Source organism: Carcharodon carcharias, chromosome 27 (assembly GCF_017639515.1).
Source record: "Carcharodon carcharias isolate sCarCar2 chromosome 27, sCarCar2.pri, whole genome shotgun sequence".
NCBI classification, from domain to species: Eukaryota; Metazoa; Chordata; class Chondrichthyes; order Lamniformes; family Lamnidae; genus Carcharodon; species Carcharodon carcharias.
The window spans coordinates 14,189,994-14,213,310 of record NC_054493.1 but is presented as its reverse complement, the minus strand read 5'-3'; the positions used below and the strand labels follow the sequence as shown (position 1 = coordinate 14,213,310).

Below are 23,317 nucleotides of genomic sequence, written 5' to 3'. Positions count from 1 at the left end.
CGAGGATAAAGTAGCCCACTTGACTGGTACCACATTAACATTTACTCCCTCCACCACGTGTACCATCTACAAAATGCACCGCAGGAGTTCCCAAGGCTCCTTTGACAGCACCTTCCAAACCCACGACCACTACCACCTAGAAGGACAAAGGCAACAGATTGATGGGAACACCACCTCCTCGAAGTTCCCCTCCAAGTCACTCACCATCCTGACTTGGAAGTATGTCTCTGTTCCTTCACTGTCGCTGGCTCAAAATCCTGCAAGTCCCTCCCTAACAGCACTGTGGGTGCACCTACACCACATGGACTGCAGCGGTTCAAGAAGGCAGCCCACCACCACCTTCTCAAGGGCAGCTAGGGATGGTCAATAAGCGTTGGCTCAGCCAGAGAAGCCCACATCCCGTTAATAAATAAGAAAACATGGAAAATTAACCAGAATAGTATCAGGGATGAGGAGTTTCCGTTACACGGAGAGACTGGAGAAGCTGGGATGGTCCTCTTTCGAGTAGAGAAAGTTAAGGAGATATTTAATAGAAGTGTGGACATTTTTGTAGAATTTTCATCAAATCGGGAGAAATTGTTTCCATTGGCAGAATGGATGGTAACTGCAGAACACAGATTTAAAATAATTGGCAAAAACTGCACGAGATGTTATTTTACTCAGTGAGTTCTGATGATCTGGAACCCATTTTCTGAATGACTGGTGGAAGCTGATCCAATAGTAACTTTCAAAAGTGATTTGGATGTTTACTTATTAATGAAAGATTTTCAGGGCTCGGGAGAGACATCAGAGGAATGGGACAGAATGTCAACATTTTCAGAGAGACAGTATAGACACAATGGGCCAAATGGCAACTGTGAGCTCTATGGTTCAATCGTATGGATCACTATACTGTTATAGAATCACAGGATCGCATCATAGTACAGCACAGAAGAAGGCCACTCGGCTCATCGAATGTGCACTAGCTCTTTCAAAGAACTATCCAGTTAATCCAACTTCCCCCACTCTTTCCCCATATCCCTGGATGAGGTTTCAGCCAATCATCTGGCCTGTTAAGGAACAAGCACAGTCACAGTGGGGAGGGATTCAGTAACTCATTTGAGTTGGAAAGTCATCAGTACCTGCACACTGGGGAGAGGCTGTTCACCTGCTCCATGTGTGGGAAGGGATTCACTTGGTCATCCAGCCTCCAAACACACCAACGAGTTCATACTGGAGAGAGAAAGAGGGTTTAAATGCTTTGACTGTGACAAGAATTTTAAAACCCCATTTCCATTTTACAATCTCAGTCAGGGCTTCTCAAACTGCGGGATGTGATCTCCAATGGGGTGTGAGATGAGACTTTGTGCTCGTGAGCTCCAAGGCAGCAATGGCTGCCGTGGGTCTCCAACTGTTTCCTGACAGCTGCGAGGCCCCTTTAAATCCTGGTGTTTTTATTTTATTGGTGGGTGTGGCCTAATGGACGACTCTCTCAGGCCCAATTGCTGCTGCAAAAAGAGTTTGTGAAAAGGTTGGTGTTCATTTTTCTCTGAAAAGCCAATTTCTTCAATAATCAGAATCATAACGTATTAATAATCAGGATCATAACATATTAATAATCAATCATAGTGTATCAATAATCAGGATAACACATTTGTAATCAGGATCATGTGTTAATAATCAGGATACTATATTAGTAATCAGGATCATACTGTGATAATAATCAGGATCATAACTTATTAATAATCAGGAAAATGTTACATTAATAATCAGAATTCTATTGCATCAATAATGAGGATCCAATTACATTAATGCTTAGAGTTTAATTACGTTAAGATTCAGGATTCACATTAATAATCAGGATACTATTACATTAATAGTCGGGTGCCTATTGCATCAACAATCAGGATCTTATTGTATAAATAATCAGCATCCTATTACATTAATAATCAGGATCCTATTACATTAATAATCCGCATTTTCTGTTTTTGTTTCAGATTTCCAGCGTCCGCAGTATTTTGCTTTCGTCAATATCAATGTTGATTGATGAAGCTTTTATTGATGTGCCTATAAAACATTTTACTATTTTGGTTAACGTTCCTTGGTAATTTAATTTCATAATGGAGGTGTTGCTGTGAAGAATGTCAGCAAGGATTAATCAGCACTTTCTAATTGGAGATGTTAATCAGTGCAAACTTTCAGACACTGAATTGTAGAGTTTGTAGCAAAGATCAATTTAGTATTGAAATAAAAGTTCATAATTTGTCTGTAAACGTGTTCCTGGTGAGAGTTCTTGAATTAAGGAGAAAGATCACAGGCAGTGCTTTAAAAAGGGAAAGTGCAGCCCTGAAATTCAGTGACATCTCCAGAATATTAAACTCCAGCCAGTTATAGGGGTTGTTTACATCAGCAGAAACAAACCAGCTATTGTTAGACTATCAATCCTGGATGTGATTAACAGCAAAAGCAGCAGAATCCAACTGCTGCAGTCACTTATGAATTTGCTGATGTCTCATCAGGTTGTGAATCCCTTCCTGCACGTGGAGCAGGTGAATGGTCTTTCCCCAGTGTGAACTCGCTGGTGTGTAGTGAGGTTGGATGACTGCCTGAAACTCTTTCCACAGGCTGTGCAGCTGAATGGATTCTCCTCAGTGTGAATTCGGTGGCGAGACTGGAGGACGAATAACCGCGTGAATCTTTTCCCACACACGGAGCAGGTGAATGGCCTCTCCCCAGTGTGAACTTGCTGGTGTGCAATAAGGGTGGATGACTGAGTAAATCCCTTCCCACACACAGAGCAGGTGAATGGTCTCTCCCCATTGTGAACTCGCTGGTGTGTTCTGAGGGTGGATGAAGATCTGAACCTTTGTCCACTGGTTGTGCAACTGAATGGTTTCTCCTCAGTGTGAATTCGCTTGTGTATGGTGAGGGCGGATGTACTGTTGAACCTCTTGCCACAGTAAGTGCAGCTGAAGGGCCTGTCCTCAGTGTGAATTCTCTGGTGTAACATCAGGGAGGTTGTCTGAGTAAATCCCTTCCCACACACGGAACAGTTGAATGGTTTCTCCCCAGTGTGAATGCGTTGATGGATTTCCAGCAGGGATGAATAATCGAATCCTTTATCACATTCCTCACGTTTCCACGGTTTCTCCCCAGTATGAGAGCTGCGATGGCTTTTCAGAAGGGATGGATATTTGAATCCTTTATCACAGTCCTCACATTTCCACGGTTTCTCCATGGTGCCCGTGTCTTTGTGTTGCCCCAGTTGGGCAATCAGTTGAATCCTTGTGCACACACAGATCGGAGCAGGTGAACGGTCTCTTCCTAGTGTAAACCAGTGTACAATGTGAATGGTATAATGTCTATCAGGTTGAGTAACTTGTTAAAGCTCTTTCCTCGTTTGAATGCTCTAACTCAGGTGTGTGACTCGGTCATTTTCCAGTCACACTGATGTTTGAAATCTTCTCCCACAACAGAACAGACAAATGCTTCTCCTTCACATTCAGAGGCCAATGATATGCAGGTCCTGATGATTCTGTCAGATCATGCTGTGGTGTTTCATTTTAGTTTCCTGTCTTAATTTCTCTCATTTGAATAACCTGGGAAAGAGCTTAAAAAATTATTTACTGTCAGTACAGGTTAGATCACAGATGTGATAAACAGGCAAATCCAATCACTGTAATTACTTGTGAACTCGCCAGTGTTTTAGCAGGATGGATGAGGTAGTGAATGCCTTCCCACACTCGGAGCAGGTGAATGGCCTCTCCCCAGTGTGAACTCGCTGGTGTCTCAGGAGGGTGGATGAACACGCAAATCTCTTCCCACACACAGAGCACGTGAATGGTCTCTCGCCAGTGTGAGTGTGCTGGTGTTCCAGCAGGTTCGATGAGGTCATGAATCCCTTCCCACATGCATAGCAGGTGAACACGCCAATGAACAGTGAGGTCAGATGATGTCTTGAACCAAGTCCCGCAGTGAGAGCACCTGAACGGTCTCTCGTCAAGTGAATATGTTGATGATGCATTAGTTCACTGCAACTTTTAAAACACTTCCCACAGTCCGGGCATTTAAAAGGTCTCTCTTCATTGTGAACTCGCTGGTGTGTCAGAAGATCAGATGAATGGGCAAATCCCTTCCCACGCTTTGAGCAGGTGAATGACCTCTCCCCAGTATGACTGATGATTTGCCAGCTCAAACCTGCAATTGAACCCTTTGCCACAGTGTCCATATTTCCACGGTTTCTCCCCAATGTGAATGTGCTTGTGTTTTGACAGGCCAGATGGTCGCCTGTAACTTTGCCCACACACAGAACACATGTACGGTTTCTCCCCATTGGGAACGTGGCTTTTTCCTTCCATGTTCAAAATCCAATGATATGCAGGTTGTGATGAATTACGTGACTGTCAAATCCTGATGTGACATTTGGTTTCAGTTTTCCGACTACAAATCCTCCACTTCTAATACCCTGTGAAATGAATTTAAAAAAGAAAAAAGGGAGGGAGAGAGAACCCACAAAAACACTAAGGCAGGTTGTGAAATGGAGCTGAATGAATCTTGTAATTTGTGTGGCTGGCACAATGAAAAAGTGACCTAGGATGAAAACTGCTGGATTGTCCTAAAAACCCAACTGGTTCACTAATGTCCTTCAGGGAAGGGAACCTGTCACCTGGTCTAGGTCGACACAAGACTCTAGCCTCTACGGAAAAAGACAGAGCTGGGATATGCAAATGGCAAAGGAGAGGGATTTTATATATCTACAACTTGACCAGAACTTTGACAGAAACTCCTGAAAACTCATCCTCTACCACCTAGACGGACCAGGGTAGCAGGAGTATGTGAACACCATCACCTACAAGTTCCCCTCCAAGTTATACACTGTTCTGACTTGTCTGACATCCAGTACTGGATGTACAAAAATGTTCTCTATGTAAATAATGGGAATACCAAAGCCATTGTCTTCAGTCCCCACTACTAACTTCACTCCCTAGCCACCGACTCCATCCCTCTCCCTGGCAACTGTCTGAGGCTGAACCAGACTGGCCACAACCTCAGTGTCATATTTCATCCCCAGCCGAGCTTCTGATCACACACATGTGCCAGCTCCAAGAATGCACATTTCTACCTCAGTCACATTGCTTGACTTGTCCCTGTTTCACCTCATTTGTTTCTGGAACTCTCATTTGTTCTTTTGTTACCTTTGGACTTGACTATTCTAATGCACTCCAGGCTGGCCACCCACATTCAACCACTTGTAAACTTGAATTTATCCAAATCTCTGCTGCCTATGTCCTCTGCACTGAGTTCGACTCATTCACCGATCACCCTGTCCTCTCTGACCTACGTAGGCTGCCGGTTCAGTGGCATCCCAATTGAATGGTCTCATCCTTGTTTTCAAACCTTGCTCTTCCCTATTACCAACCACACAGATGTTAGACTCTTTGGCCACAGATAAAACAAACACACATACATTCAAGTTCGCATGAATCGAGAGACTCTGTCAGGTTTTGATGTGATGCTTTGTTTCAGTTTTTGCCTGCAATCCTGCTCTTCTCTGGTCCTGTAAAAAAAGTCATCGCTGACAGTCCAACATTAAAAATTCAGAAGAGACAAACATATCTCTTGGTTTGAGTTTGCTGTGTGTAAATCCTCACCTGTAAAAGGAGTTTCCAAAATCCATCCCTGTCAGTCGAGGAATATTCTCTCCTCCTGCTGACAGGGATGACCGCGCATGCGCCATGCTGCACATTGACTCCAATAAAGATGACTGCCGTTAACTCGGGCCTATTATCAAAATCAGTCTCCAAGCTCCCCCGCTTGGACTAAATGCGGGATTTGTAGATTCTTAATCTTGGTCTGACGGCTCCACAAAGTGTTCATGGGGCCTCCCCGCCTATTCCGACTCCTCTATTACCCTCCTGTGATCAGCCGAAGTTTATTGGTTGCAGAGTCGCGATAACCGCCTCAATGCAGTTCCACCAGAGTGCGCATGCGCCAACTCGAGCTCGCAATACGCATGTGTCATTCGTGACTCAGCACTGTGTCTGTGCCAGGGTTTCCTATGGTGAGTATAGGGCACATTCTGTATCGTCGCGGATGCTGGGTAAGAGCCGCGCCATTGAAATACGTCATTGTTGAATAGAAAATAATGATTTGTGATCGGGTTACGATGGAGCCATGTGGCCCAGTTATAAAATTATAAAATTAATTAGATACAGTAAACAAAGAGGCCCTCCACTGTAATTGTATCCTGGGTGTCATTAACAACAGAACAAACCACTACAGTTAAGTGTGAACTCACTGGAGTTCAGAGTTCACAACTGGGGGTAAACAAGTGATTTATTTCCCCATACATGGAACATTTAAATCATGTTTTGCCTGTAAGAGTGCACCAATTGTGGATCAAATCCTTTGAACTTTTAAAGCTGGCGTGTGAACAGGTCGGAAAACTGAATAAATCGCATTGCACATGTGTAGTATCTGAATGGTCTCTCTCTTGTGTGACTGTGCTGCTGTGTCAGTAAATGGAATAACTAAATGAATCCATTTCCACGTTCAGTTGGTGAACAATCCATTCATGGGGGTGAATTTACTGATGAATTTCCAGCTCAGAAGAGGATTTCAAACCTTTCTGGTATTGAATTCCAGATTCTCAACACTCTCCCAGTAAAGAAAAATATATACTGCAGATGCTGTAAATCTGAAATAAAAACAGAAAATTCTGGAATGTTCTGCAAATCTGATAGCATCCACAGAGGGGAAATACAGTTTGCATTTCAGGTCTTTAACTTTTCATCAGAATTACACTGCGTCAGTGTACAGAGCTCAAATGTTAATTATGTTTCTCAATCCTTAGATGCTTCCAGACATGGTTATTGACCCCTCTATTAACTGAAAAAGTGCCTTCCTATCTATGCCCCTCATAATCTTATACACTTCGATCAGGTCCGCTCTCCACCTTTGTTGCTCCAAGCAAAACATCCCCAGTCTATCCAATTTTTCCCCATAGCTCAGCCCCTCCAGCCCAGACAACACCCTGGTAAATCTCGTCTGGTGACCAGAACTGCATGCAGTACTCCAGTTGTGGCCTAACCAGCGTTTTATACAGTTCCTGCATAACCTCCCTGCTCTTGTATTATGTGCCTCAGCTAATAAAAGCAAGTATCCCATATGTCTTCTTAAACATCTTATCTCCCTGCTCTAGTACCTTTAGAGATCTGTGGAAATGCACACCAAGGTCCCTCTAAGTTTCAGCATTTTCCAGAGGCCTACCATTCATACCCTTGCCTTGTTAACCCTCCTCACGTGCATTACCTTTCAATCCATTTGCCACTGCTCTGCCCACCTGACCAGCCTATTAATGTCCTCTGCAGTTTATAGTTATCCTCACTATTTCCCACCCTACCAATTTTTATGTCATCCACGAACTTTTTGATCATACCCCCTACATTTAAGACCAAATCATTTATATACACCACAAACAGCAAGGGCCCCAGCACCGAGCCCTGCGGAACCCCACTGAAACCAGACTTCCAGTCACAGAATCCCTCTACCATCGCCCTCTGCTTCCTGCCTCTCAGCCAATTTTGGATCCAACTTGCCACTTTGTCTTGGACACCATGGGCTTTTACTTTCTTGACCAGTCTGCCATGAGGGACCTTACATAAAGCCTTGCTAAAGTCCATGTAGACCACATCAAATGCATTACCCTCATTAATCCTGGTTACCTCCTCAAAAACTGTGATCAAATTTGTCAAACACGACCTTCCCTTAACATATCCATGCTGACTATCCCTGATTAATCCGTATCTCTTTAAGTGCAGATATATTCTGTCCCTCAGAATTCTTTCCAGTAACTTCCTCACCACTGAGGTTACACTGGCTGACCTGTAATTTCCTGGCCTATCCCTCTGTTCCTTTTTTAATAATGGGACAATATTAGCAGTCCTCTGGCACCTCATCTGTGGCCAAAGCGAATTTGAAAATTACTGCCAGTGCCCCTGATATCTCTGCCCTTGCCTCCCTCAACGGCCTGGGATACATCTCATCTGGGCCTGTGGATTTATCTATTTTAAGGCAGTGATGCCCACTAGTACCGCTTCTCTCTCTATGTTAATTTCCTCTAATATTTCACAGTCCTCCATCCTGATGTCTATACCTGCGGCGTCCTTTTCCATTGTGAAGACCAAGGCGAAGTATTCATTGAGGACTGTACCCCTGTCTTCCAGGTCCACACACAGATTACCTCTGTGGTCCCTAATTGGCCCTTCTCTTTCCCGAGTTATTCTCTTGCTCTTCATATGTTTAAAAACCCCTTTGGCTTTCCTTTATTCTACCCACCAATGCTTTCTCATGCATTCTCTTAGCTTTCCTTTTTTTTTAAGTTCCCCTCTGCACTTTTTCTACTCCTCTAGGGACTTTGCCATGTGAGCCCTCAGTATCTGCCATTAACTTCTCTTTTTACCTTAATCCAAATCTTTGTGTCCCTTGACATCCAAAGTTCTCCAGACTTGATTTCCCCCCTGCCACCACCCCGGCCCCCCGCCCTTTGACTTTACGGGAACATGTTTGCCCTGTACTCTTGCTATTTCCTCCTTGAATGCCTCCCATTGCTCTGACACGGTTTTATCTGCAAGTAGCTGCTCCCAGTCCACTTAGGCCAAATCGTATCTCATCATAGTAAAATTAGCTTTCCCCGGTTTAGAACTTTTATTTCTGGCCCAACCTTATCCTTTCCCATAACTATCCTAAATCTAACTGAGTTACGGTCACTATCTCCATTATGCTCCCCTACTGATATGCCTTCCACCTACCTAGGCTCATTTCCTAATATTAGGTCCAGAACTGCCCCCTCCCTTGTCGGGTTTCTACGCACTGGATAAAAAAGTTCTCCAGGATGCAATTTAAGAATTTTGCTCCCTTCCTACCTTGCACAATAAAACTATCCCAGTTAATATTTGGGTAGTTAAAATCCCCACTATTACTGCCTTATTATTCTTACACTGCTCTGAAGTTTGATTACATATTTGATCTTCTATCTCTCCCTGACTGTTTGGGGGCCTTTAGTACACACCCAACAGTGTATTTGCCCCTTTTGTGTTCTTTACTTCTACCCATATAGACCCAATTGATGATCCTTCCAAGATATCATCCCTCCTCATTACTATAATTGATTCCTTAATCAATATTGCGACCCCCCTCCTCTCTATCTCATCGGAATAGCCTATAACTAGGAATGTTGAGCTGCCAATCCTGCTCCTCTTTTAGCCAAGTCTTGGTCATAGCTATGATATTATACTCTCATGTGCCTATCTGTGCCCTCAGCACATCTGTCTAATTTCTCAGGCTCCTTTCATTAAAATATATTCCATTTAGCTTTGCTAAACTCACTTCTTTCTTATCTAGTCTCTGTTTCCTCTGCCTTCCAGACTCACTTACTAGTGTTTTAACCTCCAATTCCATCTCAGCTTCTCTCCCTCTGAACTACTTTTCAGGATCCTATCCCCCTGCCAATTTAGTTTTAATCTGTCCCAAAATTATTAGCAAACCTCCCCACGAGGATGTTGGTCCCATTCCTGTTCAGATGTAACCCATCCAACTTGTACAGGTCCAACCTGCCCCAGATACGGTCCTAATGCCCCAGGAATCTAAAGCCCTCCCTCCTGCACCATCTCTGCAGCCACATATTCATCTGCTTTATCCTCCAGTTCCTATACTCATGACAGTGTGGCACCGGGAGTAATCCAGTGATTAGTACTTTTGAAGTCCTTTTCAATTTTCTACCTAGCTCCCGAACGTCTGCTTGCAGGATCTCATTTCTCCTTGTTCCTATGTCATTGGTCCAAACATGGACCACGACGTCTGGCTGTTCACCCTCCCCCTTCAGAATGCCCTGCAACCGTTCTGTGACATTGTTGGCCCAGGCACGCGGCAGGCAACACACATCCTGGAGTCACATCTATGGCCACAGAAGCGCCTGTCTATTCTCCTAAGTAACGAATCCCCTTCACAATCACCCTTCCACACTTCTTCCTCTAGCGCCCACCCCCTCACCCCCCCTCCACAACCCCCACCACCCCCAACCCCCTGAGCAGTTGGACCACCCACTGTGCCGTGGCGTTAACTCTGGTTGGCCTCCACAGAGGAACCGTCACTCTCACCATTTTCCAAGGCCAATAAATGGTTTGCAAGTGATATGCACTTGGGGGATTCCTTCACTACCTCCCTGGTCCCCTTCTTCTGTCTGGTGGTTATCCATTCCCTCTCTGCTTGCACTTCCTTAAGCTGCAGGCTGACCACGTCCTGAAACGTGCTATCCATGAACCTCTCAGCCTCGTGAATGTACCGCAGTGCCCCCAGCTGCTGCTCAAGCTCCAAAACCTGGCTCTCCAGTTGCTCCAGTCGGAGGCATCTCCTGTACACATGGTCATCCAGACCGCCAGAAGCATCTTGGATTTCCCACATAGCACAGCATGTGTAAATCACAGGACCGAGTTCCCCAGACATAGCTTAACTAAACAGAATATGGATTTTTGCTTTTATTTTACCCTTACTCCTCCATAAGTATAGACTAGATGCTAAATCCTCTAATTAGACTACATCCTCTTGGTGCTGCTGACTACCTGCCCCAAGGCCCTCCTCTCACACTCTCCTCTGGGTGCTGCTGACCGCCTGTCCCAGGGTCCTCCTCTCACACCCTCCTGTAGGTGCTGCTGACTGCCTGTCCCAGGGTCCTCTTGTCGCACTTACCTCTCTCTTTAATCACCCCTGCCTTCCTCCTCTTCCCCTCTTTTTTCCCTGACTCTGTACTTGTTTGTGAACTATTACATCTCTTAATTCTTCAAGTTTTGATGAAGGTTCACCTACCTTAAACATTGATATTGTTGCCCTCTCCATAGAAACTGTTTGACCTGCTGAGTGTTTCCAACAATATCTGATTTGAGTTCAGATTTGCAGCACCTTCAGTATTTTGTTTTTGGGTCACTGTGGATCAGTTTTCTCTCACTTAATGTGACCTGTTTAAAGAAGTTAAAGAAGGAGCTATTAAAGAATGAGGCAACAGTTACTGTCATGCTGTTTGAAAACAAATGGAACAAAATGCTAATTGCTCATTTTTTAACATTCTTTGATGGGATGTGGGGTCACTGTCAAGACCAGCAGTTATGACCAAAACCTAATTTCCATTGAAATTAGTGGCTTGATTGGCAATTTTAGAAGGCAGTTAAAAGTCAACCACATCACCGTGGGCCGGGAGTCACATGTAGGTCAGACCAGATAAGGACAAAAGATTTCCTCCCCTAGAGAACCAGATGGGTTTTTATGATAATAGATGATAGCTTCATAGTCACCATTACCAAGCCTAGTTTTCAATTTTCAGATTTATTGAAGAATTAAATTTAAATTCCACCCACTGCCACGGTGGGATTTGAACCTGCGTCCACACTTCTGGATTATTAGTCCAGTGACCTGATCATCCACCCTTAACAATTGAAACACAAAGTTTCCTCATAGGATCAAATCAGGAGCTTCACGTGTTAAGCAAACACTATGACCACTGCATTATGGAAATCAATGTCAAACATCCCAGACCATGGGGAGCTGACCATACAACTCTCAGTCTAATTCACAAAAAGGAAATGTTGGGAATACTGAGCAGGTCAGGCCGAGTATGTGGAGAGAGAAACAGTGAATGGTTCAAGACACTGAACTTCCATCAGAACTGGAAAAAAAAGAGATACAATAGATTTTAAAACAAATGTCCAGTCAGAGAAATGGGGAGCAGGAAATAACAGATGACAAGGTTTGTGATTGGTTGGAAGGCTGGAGAGATTAAATAACAAAAGGATGATGATGCAAGGCAAAAGTGAGAGTCATGGAACTAGTGAAGAAACTAAAGGTGGGAGAGCCATTCTGTATCTGTCATCTATTTCTGCTCTGATTGGAAATGTGTTCCTTCCCTGTTGATCCATTTCACTTCTGTCCTACACTGAAAACTCTCAAACCTTCTCCACCGTTACCTTGTACAAACATTTCATTGAACAAACACACAGTCACACAAGAAAATAATTAGCATTTTGAAGCATTGAAACAATGAAAACAGAAATATTTTCATAACCATCTTGTTCATGGTTCGTATTAATATTTTAGAAGTCATTTTAAGGTAATAACCTTACTCTTAATTGTAAGAGTAAGGTTATTAAAATTCTGGACTTTAGAAATTTCCAGAACACCTCAAGAAACAGCAGTTTAAAGGATGGCTTGTGTTTGTTTAATATGGTCAGAATAGAACAGAGAGATAGGGAGATCTATAAAATGGCAGGGGAGCTCATTAGCTAGAAATCTGGAGACAGAGTGTGTGAGCTGTAATGTCCTGTCTTTGTTAAAGAGACAAATTATTTAAGCAGACTTCAGGGTTAAGAGGTTCGGTTAATTAATGTAAGTATCTATTTGTACATCGGCTCTTTTTTCAAGTGACAACATGCATTGTACATTAGGCCAAACCTAGAAACTTGTCTCTTGCACTTCCAGTGAAGGGGAAGGCAGATTTCACTGCATCTTCAGTGGATTGAGCAGCAGAGCGATGCACAGACACAGTGCAGTTCTGATGAAAGGTTGAAAGGTCAAAGATCTGCAATGTAACCTATGTTTATTTCTCCACAGGCACAAGCAGATCTGCTAAAAATTCCAGCACTTTCTGTTTTTATTTCAGATTTCCAACATCTGCAGTATTTTGCTTTTCATTAACTGGAGAGTGCTGAGAATGTGCAACTTATTGCAAGAAGGGTTTGAGATTCCCGTCTGAGCTGGAAAGTGATGGGTGAAATCATAGTGTGAAAATATCATCACCATCTGAGGGTGGAAAGGGATCCAGTTGATCATCCCATTTACTGATACAGCAGCAAAGTCAAACTGCAGAGGCCTTTCAGTTATTTCATGAGTGAGAAAGGATTTACGAAATTTTCTGACCTCCCATTCCACCAACTTTAAAAGTTCAAAGTATTTGATTCACAATTAGTGCATTCTCACTATAAAGAGGCAGATTAAGTGTTCAGTGCCTTGCAAAAAAAATCACTTGTTTACCCCACATACTAAGACTCCAGAAAGTCTTTTTTTTATTCATTCACGGGATGTGGGCTTCGCTGGCTGGGCCAGAAATTACTGCCCATCCCTGGTTGCCCTTGAGAAGGTGGTGGTGAGCTGCTTTCTTGAACCGCTGCAGTCCATTTAGTGTAGGTACACCCACAGTGCTGTTAGGAAAGGAGTTCCAGGATTTTGACCCAGCGACAGTGAAGGAACAACGATATATTTCCAAGTCAGGATGGTGAGTGACTTGGAGGGGAACTTCCAGGTGGTAGTTCCTTTCTATATGCTGTCCTTTCCTTCTCAATGGTAGTGGTCGTGGGTTTGGAAGGTGCTGATTGAGAAGCTTTGGTGAATTGCTGAGTGCATCTTGTACATGGTACACACTGCTGCTATTGTGCGTCGGTGCTGGAGGGAGTGAATATTTGTGGATGTGGTGCCAATGAAGTGAGCTGCTTTGTCCTGGGTGGTGTCAAGTTTCTTGAGTGTTGTGGGAGCTGCACTCATCTAGGCAAGTGGAGAGTATTCCATCACACTCGTGACTTGTGCCTTGTAGATAGTGGACAATCTTTGGGGAGTCAGGAGGTGAGTTAATCATCACAGGATTCCTAGCCTATGACCTGCTCTTGGACCCACAGTATTTAAGGGCTAGTCCAGTTCAGTTTCTGGTCAATGGTAACCCCCAGGATGTTGATAGTGTGGGGTTTAGTGATGGTAATGTCACTGAATGTCAATGGGAGATGGTTAGATTTTCTCTTGTTGGAGATGGTCATTGCCTGGCACTTGTGTGGCGTGAATTTTACTTACCACTTGTCAGCTGAAGCCTGGATATTGTCCAGGTCTTGCTGCATTTGGACATGGGATGCTTCAGTATCTGATGAGTTGCGAATGGTGCTGAACATTGTGCAATCATCAGCGAAAATCCCCACTTCTGACCTTATGATAGAAGGAAGGACATTGACGAAGCAACTGAAGATGGTTGGCCCTGAGGAACACCTGCAGTGATGTCCTGGAACTGAGATCATTGACCTCCAACAACCACAGCCATCTTCCTTTGTGCTCAGTATGGCTCCAGCCAGTGGAGAGCTCTTGCCCACATGTCTGTCCTTGGCTTGCTGCATTGTTCCAGTGAAGCCCAACGTAAACTGGAGGAACAGCACCTCATCTTCCGACTAGGCGCTTTACAGCCTTCCGGACTGAATATTAAATTCAATAACTTTAGATCTTGAACTCCCTCCTCCATCCCCACCCCCTTTCTGTTTCTTCCCCCTCCCTTTTGTTTTTTTCAATAATTTATATAGATTTTTCTTTTCCCACCTATTTCCATTATTTTTCAATCTATACCTTTTATGCCGTTAGTCTTATTTCACCCCACCCGCACTAGAGCTGTACCTTGTGTGTCCTGCCATCCATTCTTAATTAGCACATTCTTTTAGATATCATCACCTTCAACAACTCTTTGTTCTTTTGTCTGTGACATCTTTTGATTATTTGCTATCACTGCTTGCATGTCCCTACAACCACACCTCCCCACCCCCCCCCCCCCCCCCCCCCACCTTAAACCAGCTTATATTTCACCCCTCTCCTAATTTTACTTAGTTCTGTTGAAGGGTCATGAGGACTCGAAACGTCAATTCTTTTCTTCTCCGCCGATGCTGCCAAACCTGCTGAGTTTTTCCAGGTAATTCTGTTTTTGTTTCAGAAATGTCGGGTCCTGGCGAGTGAATGAAGCCGGTAGATGAAGAGGATGTAAGGCAGCAGACTAAGTCGGGAGCCTTTATAAGGATCCACTGGCGGCTTCAACGCCCGAATAAGGAACAGGTGCTCCCGCAGTCGCAGTGAACGGGCAGCAGCTGCTGGCAGCTTTTCTGAGTCACATGTGGAGTTAACGGCCGCCATCTTGACTGGGGAAAAGTACAGCAGTGCGCATGCACGGTTATCCCTGTCTCTGTCAGCAGGAGGAGAGAATATTGTGAATTTCTATCCTGGACTGACAGGGATGGATTTTGGAAACTCTTCTGATAAGGGATTAGAAGGGGAGGATTTACACACAGCAAACTCAAACCTAGAGAAATGTTTGTCTCCTCTGACATAGGTTTTTAAAATTCTGATTAGGTTGGACAGACAGATGTGGGCAGAATGCTTACACTTGTTGAAAGTAATAAATCCAAGAGGACAACAGGACATTTCTGTTGCTAGAGTGTGGAACTCGCTCCTACGGGAAGTAGTTGAGAAAAAGAAGAGGAGGATTTACAGTCAGAAAAAATAAACCAAATTTCACGTGAAAATCTGACAGCCACTCAATTCATCAGGATCTGAAGATTTGTACGTCCAAAGGGATTTAATCGACCGTCTCAGTTATCTGGAACTTTGGTTAGACCACACTGAGAATAATGAGTACAGCTCTGGTCACCATTTTGTAAAAAAGATAGAGAGACTCTGGATAGGGAGCAGAGAAGATTTACGAGGATGATAACTGAAATACATATGAGAAAAGGATTGACAGATTGGGTCTCTTCACTCCTGAAAAAAGGTTGAAGGGTGTCCTAATAGAGGTCTTCAAAATTGTGAAAGATTTCGATAGAGAGGTCAAATCTGACACCAAGATTGTGAAGAGTGTGGTTCAGCCTCAGACAGTTCCCAGGGAGAGGGATGAACTCGGTAGTTTGGGAATGGTGGTGACTGAAGCCAATGACTTTGGTCTTCCCAATTTTTAATTGGAAGAAATTTCTGCTCATCCAGTGCTGGATGTCGGATAAGCAGTTTGATAATTTAGTAACGGTGGAGGAATGGAGAGGGATGGTGGTGAGGTAGAGCTGGGCGTTGTCAGTGTACATGGGAAAACTAACACTGTGGTTTTGGATGATGTCACCTAGTGGCAGCATGTAGATGAGAGATAGCAGGGACCAAGGATAGATCCTTGGGGGACACCAAGTTCAAGGACTTTGCAGAGGAAAGGGAGATTAGAGACGGGGCAGTATTTCAAGAGGACATTGGGGTCATTTTTTTTTCAGGATGCATGATGATGGTGAACTTAAAAGTGGAAGGGACAGTACCAAAAGAGAGACGGAACTGTTAACAGTATCAACTAACACGGGAAAGTTAAATGGTCAGCAGTTTAATGAGAACAGGGTCAAGGAGCAGCAGGCAAGTCTCAAGGACAAAATGAGCTCTGACAGGGTCATAACAAGAGATAGGAGCTCAGGTCTCAGACAAGAAGGAGCTTTAGAGGCAGGTTGTCTCGGTGGGCTAGTGGAAGGGAGGAAGCAGCAGGCAGCTGATTGGATTGTCTCAGTCTTAGTGACAATGAAGCTCCATGAACTCCTCACACTTGTTATTGAAGGTGAGGATGGAGGAGACGGGAGAGGGAGAGCCCTTCAAAATGAATTTAGCTGCATTAGAGACATGAAAAAGACCTGACAGTTGTGTGTTGAGCACAAAGCTGATTTATTAGACGTTTATCCAGAATATAACAGGGCTGGAGTTTATTAACATCAGCAGAATCTTACCCCAATGAACATGATTCAGTCCTGAATGTGATTAACACCAAACTCCAATCACTGTAGTTACTTGTGATCTTGCTGGTGTCTCAGCAGGTTGCCTGAGTGAGTGAATCCCTTCCCACACTCGGAGCAGGTAAATGGTTTCTCTCCAGTGTGAAGTCGCTGGTGTCTCAGCAGGTTGCCTGAGTGAGTGAATCCCTTCCCACACTCGGAGCAGGTAAATGGTCTCTCTCCAGTGTGAGTGCGCTGGTGTACAGTGAGTTGAGTTGATCGCCTGAACCCAGTCCTGCAGTGAGAGCACCTGAATGGTCTCTCGTCAGTGTGAACGCGTTGATGGGACACCAGCTCCCCAGAACTTTTAAATGACTTCCTGCAGTCTGGGCATCTAAAAGGTCTCTTGTCCATGTGAACACGTTGATGGGAAATCAGTTCCCCAGAACTTTTAAAACACTTCCCACAGTCTGGGCATTTAAAAGGTCTCTCATCTGTGTGAACTCGCTGGTGCCTCAGTAGATTGGACGATTGAGTGAATCCCTTCCCACACTCAGAACAGGTGAATGGTCTCTCCCCAGTGTGAACTCGCTGATGTTTCAGTAGTTCAGATAACTGAGTGAATCCATTCCCACATTCGGAGCAGATAAATGGCCTCTCCCCAGTGTGAATTCGCTGGTGAGCCATCAGGTGCGATAACTGAGTGAATCCCTTCCCACACTCGGAGCAGGTGAATGGTCTCTCTCCAGTGTGAACTCGCTGGTGTACATTGAGTTGAGATGATTGCCTGAATCCAGACCCGCAGTGAGAGCACCTGAATGGTCTCTCGTCAGTGTGAACACGTTGATGGGACATCAGGTCCCCAGAACTTTTAAAGCACTTCCCACAGTCTGAGCATTTAAAAGGTCTCTCCCCAGTGTGGACACGTTGATGGTACACTAATTCCCCAGAACTTTTAAAGCATTTCCCACAGGCCAGGCATTTAAAAGGTCTCTCATCAGTGTGAACTCGCTGATGTGTCAGCAGATGGAATGACTGAGCGAATCCCTTTCCACACTCTGAGCAGGTGAACGGCCTCTCCCCAGTATGAGCGCGTTGGTGCCCTAACAGGTTGGATAACTGAGTGAATCCTTTCCCACATTCGGAGCAGGTGAACGGTCTCTCCCCATTGTGATCTCGCTGGTGTTTCAGCAGGCTGGATGACTGAGTGAATCCCTTCCCACACTCAGGGCAGGTGAACGGCTTCTCCCCTGTGTGCGTGCGCCGATGAGTTTCCAGGTCAGAAGGGTAACTGAACGCCTTCCCACAGTCCTCACATTTCCATGGTTTCTCCCTGTTGTGACTGTGCTTGTGCCTCAACAGGCCAGATGATCGGCTGAAGCCTTGTCCACACACACAACACGTATATGGTTTTTCTTCACTGTGAACAGTGCTTTCTCCTTCCATGTTTAACATCGAATGATATTCAGGTTGTGATAAATTGGGTGACTGTCAGATTCTGATGTGATGTTGGGTTTGAGTTTCCCAATTGCATATCCTCCCACTCTAATACCCTGTGAAATTGATATAAAACAGAAAAACAGGGGGTGAGAGAGAACCCACAAAAGGCAGGTTGTAAAATTGAGGTGAATGAATCTGGTACTTTGTGGGGCTGGCACTAGGAAAAAGTCACTATTAAAGCTGCTGGATTGTCATAAAAACCCAACTGGTTCACTGATATCCTTCAGGGAAGGGAACCTGCCTCCCAGTCTGGGCCTATACAAGACTCAGAACACTGTGGGAAAAGAGAACGAGAGACAAGGGGGTGGGAGAGGCAAGGGATGAGGGGGAGGGATTTATTTATCTACAACTCAATCAGAAATTTGACAGAACCTCCAAAACTCTCATCCTCCTCCATCTAGAATGGCCAGGGTAACACGTGTATGTGAACATCACTTCCAAGTCGCACACCATACTGACTTGTCTGGCATCCAGTACTGGATGAGCAGAAGTTTCCTCCATTTAAATATTGGGAGGCTGAAGCCATTCCCCTCAATCCCTGCTGCAAACTTCACTCCCTAGCCACTGACTCCATCCCTCTCCCTGGCAACTGTCTGAGGCTGAACCAGACTGTTCACAACCATGGCAAAATATTTCACCCCAAATTGAGCTTCCAACCACGTATCAGCATCATCACCAAGACTGCCTATTTCCACCTCAGTAACATCGCCTGTCAACACCCTCATCTCAGCTCATCTGCTGCTGAAATTCTCATCCATTCATTTTTGACCTCGAGGCTTAACCCTCCGAACGCACTCCCGGCCGGCCTACCACATTCAATCTCCTGAGGTTTGCTGTCCGTGTGCTTACTCGCATCACATACACTTCACCCATCACCCCTGTGCTCCCTCCCTGGGTTAAGAAACACGTAAACTTTAAATTTATCATCCTTGTTTTCAAATCCCTCCATGGTCTCACCCCTCCCTATCTCTATAATCTGCTTCAGCCTCACAACTCTCCAAGATTTCTGCCAAGGCCATAAGCTCTGAAATTTCCTCCCTAAACCTCTTCACCTCTCTATCTTCCTTTTCTCCTTGAAACCTACTTTTTATATTGCTGTTCCTTCATCATCACTAAGTGAATAACCTGTAGCTCCTCATCTAACAGCATTGTGGGATCACCTTCACCATATGGACTGCAGCTGTTCAAGAAGGTCAAACATCATCTTCTCAACAGGTAACTGGGGATTGGTAATGTCTGCTGCTGGTCTTGTTACAGAAAGGTCAGAGAGTGGGACTAGCTGATTTGCTCTTGCAAAGGGCCACCATGAGCACGATGGGCTAAATAGCCTCTGTCTATATTGTAATCATTCAATGATTCTATAACTCGATGAAAAGGGACCTACACTAACTTCTTCAACCAATGCCTACCTGAACACAAACCGGTTTTTAATTGGTCCCAATGTGTTCCTAGACTCAGTTCTGTGAGCGACACCTGCAATAAAATAATAGCAAAATACCGCAGCTGCTGGAATTCTGAAATAGAAAGAGAAAATGCTGTAAATTCTCAGCAGGTCAGGCAGTAACTGTGGGGAGAGAAACAGAGTGAACATTTCAGAATGTGCAGAACGAATAATGGGGAATAAAAATGGTGCAGAATTTGATGGTCAATATAAGCTCAGAAGCAGAAGAGAAATGGACTTTAGCGCAGGAAAAACAATTCCTGACTATGAAAGACACTGTGGGAAGATAAAGCTGGGAAGCCAGCAGCACATGATCGGGTGATGGGAAGCCTTGGAAACCTCATTTAGACATGGCTGGCAGAAGTAACAATGACGAAAATACACCCATTATTAAAGACAAAGGAAGTTAGACAATGACAGAGAGGTGATCAGGGAGGGCAGAGGTGAAACAGAGCAATGGATGGACATGGATTCAGGTCCACAGTGAAGGAGTCACACCAGCCCCAGAGCCATGGAACTTCTCACAGATAACAGAGGACAGCACTAAAGCTCTACATCGGAGATGAATGGTCAAAACAATTCAGTTTTCAATGTTAAAATCTCCTGTTGGAGCCTGCAACTGGAAAGATATCAGAAAGACTGGAGTCAGAGAAATATCTCCCAGTTGAGGAAATACCCAGGGAGTGGGGTGATGTCACCACACAATTGTTGATGTGTGATGACATCACAGACATGAACACAGAACATCTGGGTCTGTGCAAAGCACTGATCACCACACATTAGGGAGGATGTAAGGGTCCTTGAGAGGGTGCAGAGGAGATTTACCAGAATGGTTCCAGAAATGAGGTATTTTAGTTACAAGGTTAGTTTGAAGAAACTAGGATTGTCCTCCTTGGAACAAGGGAGATTTGATTGAGGTGTACAAGTCTATAATTGTTTTAGATAAGGAAGATAAAGAAAAGTTGCTGATTGTAAAAAATATTACAGGACACAGATTCAAGATTTTGGGCAAGATCTGCAGGAGACATGTGAGGAAAATATTTTATGCAAAGAGTGGTAGTGTTCTGGAACTCAATGCTTACGCTCAAAGGTCAATTATATCCAGTTCCTGATGAATCGAGTCATTCTGTCAGATTTTGATGTGATGTTTAGTTTGAGTTTTCTGTCTGCAAATACTCTTCTAATACCCTGTAAAAGATGTTTACAAAAGCCATTGCTGTCAGTCTTGGAAGAAAGTCAGTAGGGATAACTTTTGCTCTTGGTTTGGGTCTGCTGTGTGTAAACCCTCCCCCTTCTAAATTCCTGTAAAAGGAGTTTCAAAAACCCATCCCTGTCAGTCCAGGGTAGAAATTCATAAATTCTCCCCTCCTGGTTCCAAGCCCAGGATGACCGTGCTTGCACCCTGCTGCACATTGCCCTGTCGTTGTCATCAGGAATCCTTCAATTCGAGGATGACGTCTACACAAGGTTTTGAATTTCTGCCATGGATCTCCATGTGACTGAACAGACCCACAGATCTTTGGGCACATGGGGCAGGATGTCCCATGAGGTATCATAGAATCACAGAATTGTTACGGTTTAGGAGGCCATTAGGCCCATCGTATCTGCACCAGCTCGCTGAGCATTTTAACTTAGTACCAATCTCCTGCCTTTTCCCCGTAACCATGCACATTGTTTCTATTTAAATAATCATCTAATGCCCTCTTGAATGTCTCAATTGAACATACCTCCACCACACTTGCAGGCAGTGCATTCCAAACCCTAACTACTCGCTGTTATAGGATCAGGAGTGCAGAATTTGCTTCCTTAACTTTCCTTCTCTGCCGCTGTTCTGCCTCATCAATAAGACATTGAGACTCAAAGGATAATGCAGCTTGATAGGCAAGTTGTACTCTTTGTACTCTTCCCAGTCATGAAAAACATTGCTCCCTACAAAGATGGCGGCCGGACATGCGCCCTGCTCCACATTGCCCCCAATGAAGATGGTGGCTGTTAAGACGGGCAGATTCATGGAGGCTGCAGTCCTGCTATGTGCAAATGGCGTAACAGGCAGTTCTTTTTCCGCGTTTGCGATTTACAGAATATCTTTCTGAAGCCTGCCCTCCCACCCTGCAGATCCATCTCTCCTTCCGCCCCGCCATTTACCTCCTTACCAATGCACATCCGACAAAGAAGCCTCTCTCCATCGCCATTACCCGCACTGCGCATGCTTCAGTCACAGTTCGGGCCCGCCCCTCATTCACTCCGATTGGTTGGAGGACGAGCCGCACCCACTCGGACCTCCAGTCACGCCCCCTCTTCCTAATGGTCCGGGGCTGCTGTCAATCACCCGGGCTTTGTGACGGTCTCAAATGGTGAGAGTGGCCACAGAACAAAAACAAAAATAGCTGGAAAAACTCAGCAGGTCTGACAGCATCTGCGGAGAGGAACACAGTTAACGTTTCGAGTCCGTATGACTCTTCAACACTAAGGAAAAATAGAAAAGAGGTGAAATATAAGCTGGTTTAAGATGGGGGGAGGGGGTGGGACAGGTAGAGCTAGATAGAGGGCCAGTGATAGGTGAAGATAACCAAAAGATGTCTTAGACAAAAGGACAAAGAGGTGTTGACGGTGGTGATATTAGCAAAGAAATGTGCTGATGGGGACATTAAGGGTAGAAAGCAGGACGAGCAAGGGACAGATAGCCCTAGTGGGGGGGATCAAAATAGGCTAAAAGGTAGAGATAAAACAATGGATTTAAAAATAATAGAAGTAGGTTGGAAAAGAAAAATATGTATAAATTATTGGAAAAAGGCGTATCGGAAAGGGGGTGGGGATGGAGGAGAGTGGTCACAGACTCAGCCTGAAAAAAAGCACACAATGCTGGAAAAACTCAGCAGGTCTGACATCATCTGTGGAGAGAGAAACAGAGTTAACGTTTCGAGTCTGCTTGATTCTGCAGGAACAGCACCTCATCTTCCAACTGGGCACTTTACAGCCTTCCGGTCTTAACGTTGAGTTCAACAACTTCAGACCATGCACTCTCTCCTCACCCCCTTTTTATCGCTTTTTTCAAAATTCATTTTTTAAATCCACTTATTTTCATTTTTATTCATTTATTCATTGTTTTATCTCCTTTTTTATCCCCCTTTTTTTATCTCATTTCGATTCTATTTTTCCCCCACCACCATCCCCTACAGGGCCATCTGTCACTTGTTCATGTTGTTCTTTCACACACTGCTACCCTTGTTCTGCCATTATCACATTCTGCTTTCTTACCTTTATGCCACGATCAGCACCATTTGTTAGCCCTTACCATTACCACTCCCTTTGTCTTTTTGTTCATGACATCTTTGTCAATCTCTCCTTTGGCTCCACGTATCGTTGGCCTTCTATCCAGCTTCACTGCTCCAACCCCCTTAAACAGTATAAATTTCATCACATTTTTCCTTTCCTTTAGACCTGAAGAAGAGCCATACGGACTCAAAATGTTAGCTCTGTTTTTCTGTCCACAGATGTTGTTAGACCTGCTGAATTTTTCCGGCATTTTCTGTTTTTGTTTCAGATTTCCGCCATTCACAGTATTTTGCTTTTATACAACAAGGAAAGCCCCTGGTTTCAATAAGACTATTAGACATTCTCACCACTCCCTAGGTGAAGAAGTATATGCATCTGCAGTTTTTTGACTTTATGACAGATTCAGCCTGCTGCTCAGAATGCTGCTGATTCTTGGCAGCATTTTCTGTTTAGGAATTAGAGCTCGAGATGGATGCTCAGTTCCCCTCTGTCGGGGGGTGGGGGGTGGAATTCGCCCTCATTTCCCCAGTGCAGTGATCGTCACATTTAC

At 44.5% G+C, this 23,317-nt stretch overlaps 1 protein-coding gene across 1 annotated transcript; it reads right to left on the bottom strand.

The window, feature by feature from the left end:
- Window positions 1-1,767: 1,767 nt before the first annotated feature.
- Window positions 1,768-21,698, bottom strand: LOC121270279 (zinc finger protein 850-like). Its single transcript, XM_041175595.1, has 6 exons — window positions 21,645-21,698; window positions 20,574-20,679; window positions 19,460-19,564; window positions 16,627-18,103; window positions 15,204-15,271; window positions 1,768-3,357 (listed from the first exon to the last, which is right to left on the bottom strand). Exons 4-6 carry the CDS (start codon window positions 18,003-18,005, stop codon window positions 2,495-2,497), a joined length of 2,310 nt encoding a protein of 769 aa, XP_041031529.1. The 5' UTR covers window positions 18,006-18,103; window positions 19,460-19,564; window positions 20,574-20,679; window positions 21,645-21,698; the 3' UTR covers window positions 1,768-2,494.
- Window positions 21,699-23,317: the final 1,619 nt, after the last annotated feature.

Bases quoted from the DNA above. Each gene is read 5' to 3' on its own strand.
- LOC121270279 (XM_041175595.1), bottom strand. From the start codon at position 18,005: ATGTTAAACATGGAAGGAGAAAGCACTGTTCACAGTGAAGAAAAACCA. The intron at 15,272-16,626 runs GTAACTACAGTG...TACTTCCCGTAG, and splicing joins AGACACCAGCAAGATCACAA to GAGCGAGTTCCACACTCTAG. The intron at 3,358-15,203 runs GTAAGCATTCTG...AGCTTTAACAAG, and splicing joins ATTTATTACTTTCAACAAGT to TTACTCAACCTGATAGACAT.